Genomic DNA, 7,028 nt, shown 5'->3' with positions numbered 1-7,028 from the left:
CAAACCATCAATCTTTATATGATTTACAGTTTGCAATCTGTGATTCATATAAACATTAATCGAAAAATCAATACAAGATTCACAAGGATTTTTTTGCTGCGAGTCTGTGAGTTTATTGTGTACGAGAACACTGTACAGTGCACAGTGAGTGAAATCTAGTGACCTTCCTTACTTTCTCTGTACAAAAGATCAAGATGCTGGGCACACTATACAAAACTATATAAAGTCTGTAATTTATTGTAGATATCTTTAATAATGATAAACATGGAATCTTCAGCATCAGTCCTAACACATATTAGATGTATTTGGAAAGTGCAGCTTTAAATCAGTTTTATTTACAATTTTACAGCATACACAGAAGGCACATCTGCTTCTTAAAGTTCCCTATGCATCTAATATATATATATATCATAATGTCATAATCAATGACAATACAATCATAATGACACATGAGCATTATAAAATTTGTAAGTAGAAAAATATAGCAACATTTGAAGTGTAAATCTCTTATAAGTTACATTAATCATTGATGAATAGTTTGAATAGTTTAAAACAATAAGGCTTACTGTGAAATCCACAAACTTTATACACATAAAGCTGCTACCCCACAAAATAGACTTCATTTAGATATTGCACTCTCTTATAACTCAAGAATTAGCAACTTGGAAGTCTTTAAATATTAACGTACACTGAAACCGTGGCTACATCCATAGCGTATATCAAACACTATGCAGTTTATGATGTAGCCCATAGTGTGTAGGTGCAGTGTGCGTTTCCCCCCATCAATCAATCTCGTGAAGTATCAACTGCACATACAATACACAGTGATCTAAATAAAAAGACCACAATCCAAGTCTGCTTAGATTATCAAAAATCCTTCTTAGTTTTAGTTTCTTTGGTACTAACCCACTAGTAACCACCTCAGTAGAGATAAGTTTGATTTATGTTACTTTAAACATTGAACAGCACTCACAATAAAAATAATTTAATATGATTAACCGATTTTAAAATGAGCACATCATGGAGAGTGTTTTCAAATAAAGTGCTCTGGAATTTCTAAAATGATATAGTTAAGAAGAAATATGATGAACTGAGTGGAAGTGTAGTGTCAGAAGTGTAATCTCTGAAGATGAGCTCAGATCTGGATCTACTGGACAGCTCTCCTTCTTCTGAAAGTACTGTGAACGTGGACGGGTTTAGGCTCCACATATTGCTCCTTAAGAATAATGGGTCATAAAAAAAACAACACAACAAGAGAAAGTTTAAATGTAGAGTCAGTATGGAAGTAAAAAATAAATGAATTTCAGAGCATTTCATATATGTGTTTCACAGATGATATTATTTCAGTCTTGTGTCTTGCACTAAAGGCTGTAATGTGTTCGGTTAAAGGCTCTAGAGCATTCAGCAAGGATTAAACTGAAACCTCAAATTGTTCTTACACAGAGTTTGAGATCAGGTATGATATCAAGGAAATGTGATCAAAACAATTGAAAACAAATCTGTTTCTTACTTTCTTATTTTAATCATCAATTAACTGGTCAGATTATGAAGTTGTCATTATGTCAATTAATGACAATTCAAATGTCATTAATAAATCACGTAGTACAGATCTGAACTTAGTTAAATGCACACAAATTTTGCCTTAATGATTAAATATACATTGTAAAGATACACATACACACATTATCTTTTTGTTTAGACATTCAAGCAGTTCTCTAATCAGCCAATCGTGTGGCAGCAGTGCGATGCACAAACATTTTCAGGTACAGGTTAAGAGCATCTATGCCACAGGTAAAGTTACAGAGATCACACCTTTTCTCCATTCTGATGTTTGAAGTAAACACTAACTGAAGCTCTTGACCTGTAGCTTTATGATTTTATGCATTGTGCTGCTGACACCTGACTGGCTGATTAGAGAACTGCATGAATGTGTGGGTGTTCCTAATAAAATAAAGTACATTTGTGCCTACAGTTGCAAAATGCATTATTTCTCTATAAATCAGTGTGAAACTGATAAGGAATTTTCTAGCACCCTATTAGCTGTGTTATAACACTAAGAATCAAAATGAAGGTCTGTAATGTATATTAAGCAGAATCTATCTATCTATCGATTGATCTATCTATACACACATACAAACATACATACACACACACATATATAAAGAAAGAGAGAGAGAGAGAGAAACAGACAGATGACAGACAGACAGAAAGATGGATAGATAGACATTTTTTTTAAAAAGCAATATTTTTGCTTAAATATTGTTTTTAAGTATAAATAAGAAACAACAGAACCATATAACAAACTATAATATAATAAAACTATAAATAAGCAGGTCAATGAATGAATAATACAGTTAAGTTCTTACCTTTTGGACATCTGAAGGCATCCTGGAAAGGAAATCCATTACTTCATTGTTTTCTACAGCGTATGGATTCCGTAGTTTCTTCGTGAATTTATTTATACCTGAAAGCGATACATATCAGTAGATATAGATGATACTATTCGTCCAGCAGTCGGAGCAAGTGAGCACTTTCTGGCAACAAACAACTGCAGAGTTTTGTGTAAACGTCTATGCATATTCTCTAAAAAAATCCTTCTAAAAGAGCACAAAATGATTCAGAGACGACTGATGCATTTTTACAGACAAGGGTTGAGTACTGAGTACTGCTCTTTATAGATGTATTTATACTGCAGAAAATATTTCAACGCATTAGTTCTGAAGACATTTATGATCAAATTACAATCAAACGTTTTATAATCTTCCTGAACTGTAAAGCTAAGTCAATTCACATATTAGCAAATCCCCAGCAAACATCTCATTAACACTATTAATGCTAACAAGGCAGAATAAAAAGCTAAGGTTTAAATGTTGTGAAAGTTTATCTGTGTATGTCCAGACTGTAACAGTCATGATCTCATGTGTTTACGATCACTGGCTTTGCTGATGAACCCGAGCAAGGTGGGCTTGACCTGTTCGTTATCTTATTCATTTATTCAATTTATAGACAGCATTGTGAAATTTTATTAGATGGTTTAAAGTATGTCGCCCTTTTTAAAGTAAGTGGACAAAAAATGTCATTCCATTTAAAGTAGTAGGTGTAAAGTGTGATTATCTGAACTTTAAGTTTAGCCACTTTGCTGTAGTTCATTTTCATTAAAAGAAACAGGAGGCTACTCATCATTACCATACATTAAAAGTGTGCTTATGAAGTATTAAAAGTACTAGTAGACACACTTTTACTTGTGTATAAACAGCTGAGTAAGCAGGAAATAAGTCAGAAGTTTCTGTACTTGTGGTAAAGGGGGAACTGAGCTAAGTAGATTATTCATTCTGATAGTTACGCTGTAGACCAAACCCATCCAACTCTAAATGATAAAAATAAAAGAAGATAAATATAAGGGAATTTAGAAATAAGAGCTAAAAAAAACCAACAACCACCATTCATTGTTTGTCCTTTGCAAATTGTAATGAATTCAACATTAAATAAGCTATAGCTAATAGCAATACATTAAAGAATTAACTGACAAGTGGCTCTAATAAGATCTGGATTTACATGAGTTGAGACTCAGAAATGAAGAGTCTAAGTCTAAGAAGAATGAAGAATCTTCTTACAATTCTTAGAAAGTCTACAGATAAAATGGGTTTTTATCTCCTGTGTATTAGCCCAAAATGTGCTAGCCTTTACACCCTATGTAGAAAAATAGACATTAATAGCTGTTGTATTAAATCGAGCAATTATGGTGCGATATAGTGAAGCACAGTTACTGCTAGCACCCTGAAGGAGATTATTTTCCTACAGCATGGTCTTCAGTGACTTATTCATTCTTATACCACAGCAATTTAGATAATTTTATAATAAGGATATACTTTTTGGATTTAATTTCAGTGGTTAAGGAGGATGTCAAGTGTTAAATTGATTTAAGTATTTTTTATAAATGACAAAATTGTAATGACGGTGCATCATGGAATTATAAATTCTAATTTCAAAAAAAATTCGGTTTAAAAGCAAAACTGAAAGGAGCACAACTGTACGTCAAAAGTGATGCACTGACCTTCAACGACACTCATACTGAAACTCCCCCAAACCTCTAGAACCACACACTGCTAGCTCATAGAGCAGAAACTGCAGGAAGCATTTGATTTCTTTAATAACTTACCCCAAATCAGAATAATGTAGCGCAGTGGGATGACGTATGTGATCATCGTGACAACGATGAGAACCAGAAAGGCCAGGTTTGAGAGGAACGGCACTGACCAATTAAATACACTAAAAAAAAAAGAAAAAAAAAATTTAATTAAGCAAAATGTTAAGTCATGCAAAAATGTACACATTATTATTAAACACATCAATTTATTCAAGAGAATGTGGTTTCATTATAAGATAAGATAAGATAAGATAAAATAAGATATACCTTATCTTATCTTATCATGAAACCACATTCTCTTGAATTATAATTTACCCATTATAATCTTAATAAATAGATAAATAATCATTACTTACTTTTTTATTCTCTCAACAAAGCAGGCAATTTCCTCCAGCAAGTTCTGGACAGTGACAACAATATCCTGGACCATGTGAATCTTCTCCATCAAACCTCTTCTCTCAGATTCCTGTTCAAAACATTTAAACAAATTTATTTAAAAAAAAAAAAAAATATTTATTTTATTATAACAGCAGCTCTGACAGCAGTGCTGGCTGTAATTCCCATCATAGATTAATATTAACACATTTGTTCTCATTTGGGATGTTTTTTAAAGTACCAGTTCATTCACAGGGGCTATAATAGATCCCACCCATATTCTGTTCATGGTTGTTATAAGACACACCAAGTTAGGTGTCAATACACCAAACTTGTGTTCACTTTGGCGGTCATTAATGTGTTATATACACAGACTGTGTAGTCTATTGGTCTAATTTTAAGTTCTAATTTTTGCATTATATTAATCTTTGTATAATATTACATTTCTTGTATTATGTTCTGTAAAGCTGCTTTGAGAAAATGTCCATTGTTAAACGTTCTATACAAATAAATTTCATTTCAATTGAATTCATTCATTGAACCTCTGGCTTTCTTGGTCTGTAGATGGACTGAGTAAAATTTAATGAAACATTTAACGAAAATGAAAATCAGAGACACAATTTTATTATTCGTTTTAAGCCTCATAAGACTCCAGTAATTGTGATTAAGCGGTAGAAGATGGATGAATGGACGGATGGATGAGTTTGTGACAAACGGTTAAAAAGTTTACAGTCACTTTTGTGTATACATATGTTTGTGTACTTTTGCGTTGTTTTAAATGGTGGACTGCAATCGTCCCTCAGAACGTTTAGAGTCTCCAGGACACACAATCAGCTTTAGGGCAATAAAAAAAAATCCATACAATAACAATAAAGCTTCGGAATTTCACTCTATGAACCTTCCCTCATTGTAATCGGTTAAAAGTATGATGTGTCTGTAAAAGTATTATTATTAATACATAATATCAAACAAATAACAATAAAACTGGGTGGTAATAAGTCAGCTTCATTGACTGGTGATTATTAATTTGTCAGTATAGTAAGATTGGAAAATAGCCTACCCTCTCATCTTCATCTTCATCATCACTGTCCATACTGTCCTGAAAATAAAAGTTAGACATAATTAACATGTGGTAAATAAAACCACTCTTAGGTGCACTTTAGAAACAGTTCTTTAAATGATATCTAGGGGGCAGCAGCAGCTCAGTGTTTATTTTTTCTTCATAGCTCTGGAGTTTACTTCACATGTAGGTTGCTTTCATAAACGTTGCTATATGCAAATGAAAAGGATGTGTATGTATTCTAAGTGTTAACTGTAGACATGTGATTGAAATTTCCGCTGTTCCTGAAAATGTCAGGATATATATTAATAAAGGCGTTAGAGTTTTTAGACCACGTTTGTAGTTTGTTAGAATTTTAATGCAGTTAGTCACATTTCATAGCTCAGTACTGGCTGGACAAGCTGTAAGCATGATATAATAACAAAACAAAATAAGCAGAATCAAAAACCAGGTCGACCAGAAGGACTTGTATACATAAGAGCTATATGCTAAACACACACACACACACACACACACACACACACACACACACACACACATATTGTGCCAGACAAAACTTCGGCGCATAACTTGTCCCGCAGCTTTTGTCCTAGACCCATGAATGACATGTCAAATGGACCGGCTCATTGAGGAGAGGTGTGCTATGACTTTTATAAGTGATCCGAGTACCGGTACTTCCGGTACCGGGTCTCAAAGTGGCCTTTTTTCCCATAGACTCCCATTATAAACTTTGGAGGTTTATAACTTGGCAAGCTTTCAAACTATCTACACCAAACTCGGCCATCTCCTTTAGGGTGATACTCTGAACAAAGTTTTAAATTGGTGTACCGACTGGACCTCCGGTTGTGCCGCAGCCCCGCCCCCAGTATATGCAAAATCAAAAACCTTTTTACAACATGGACATGTGACATATCAAAACACTCACAACAATGAGGGGAACTTCCTCATGTGTATTTTAATGATGTCACGTGATGTCACGTGTAGCCCCGCCCCCCAAATAAGCGAAATCAAAAAGTTAGCACAACATGGACATGTCATATATCAAAACACTCAGCCCGATGAGGGGAACTTGCCACGTGCAAGCACCATTCACATTTTCTTCAGGAAATGTACATTCTAGTGTAAGTCTGTTCTCTTTTGGAGTAATTCCCAATCATGGATCTCATGTATCATAAGCTTTTTAAATTAAAAGGCTTTCAGTTGTTGATCTGAGGATCAGGGTTCAACCCACAGCACTGCCAAGCTGCCACTGCTGGGCCCTCGAGCAAGACCCTTAACCCTCTCTGCTCCAGGTGCGCTGTATCATAGCTGACCCTATGCTCTGACCCCAACCTTCAAAGTTGGGACATGTGAAGAAAGAATTTCTCTGTGCTGTAATGTATATGTGACAATACATATGTGACAGCTTCTATTCTATTTTTCTCAAATGTATGTTTGATATGTATG

At 34.2% G+C, this 7,028-nt stretch overlaps 1 protein-coding gene across 2 annotated transcripts in view; it reads right to left on the bottom strand.

Annotated features, from left to right (window-relative positions):
• Positions 1–221: 221 nt before the first annotated feature.
• Positions 222–7,028, bottom strand: part of mctp2b (multiple C2 domains, transmembrane 2b) — a 30,852-nt gene continuing 24,045 nt past the window's right edge. For both annotated transcript variants that reach the window (XM_060884766.1, XM_060884775.1), the window contains exons 19-23: positions 5,583–5,621; positions 4,504–4,613; positions 4,160–4,269; positions 2,367–2,464; positions 222–1,216 (exon numbers count right to left, since the gene is read on the bottom strand). In XM_060884766.1, coding sequence (XP_060740749.1) covers positions 1,148–1,216; positions 2,367–2,464; positions 4,160–4,269; positions 4,504–4,613; positions 5,583–5,621 — 426 coding nt within the window. In that variant the 3' untranslated portion in view covers positions 222–1,147. The remainder of the gene's footprint in view (positions 1,217–2,366; positions 2,465–4,159; positions 4,270–4,503; positions 4,614–5,582; positions 5,622–7,028) is intronic.

Source organism: Tachysurus vachellii, chromosome 1 (assembly GCF_030014155.1).
Source record: "Tachysurus vachellii isolate PV-2020 chromosome 1, HZAU_Pvac_v1, whole genome shotgun sequence".
Taxonomy (NCBI): Eukaryota; Metazoa; Chordata; class Actinopteri; order Siluriformes; family Bagridae; genus Tachysurus; species Tachysurus vachellii.
Note: the sequence above shows the minus strand (reverse complement) of the source record. Positions and strands in the feature narration are given on the sequence as shown.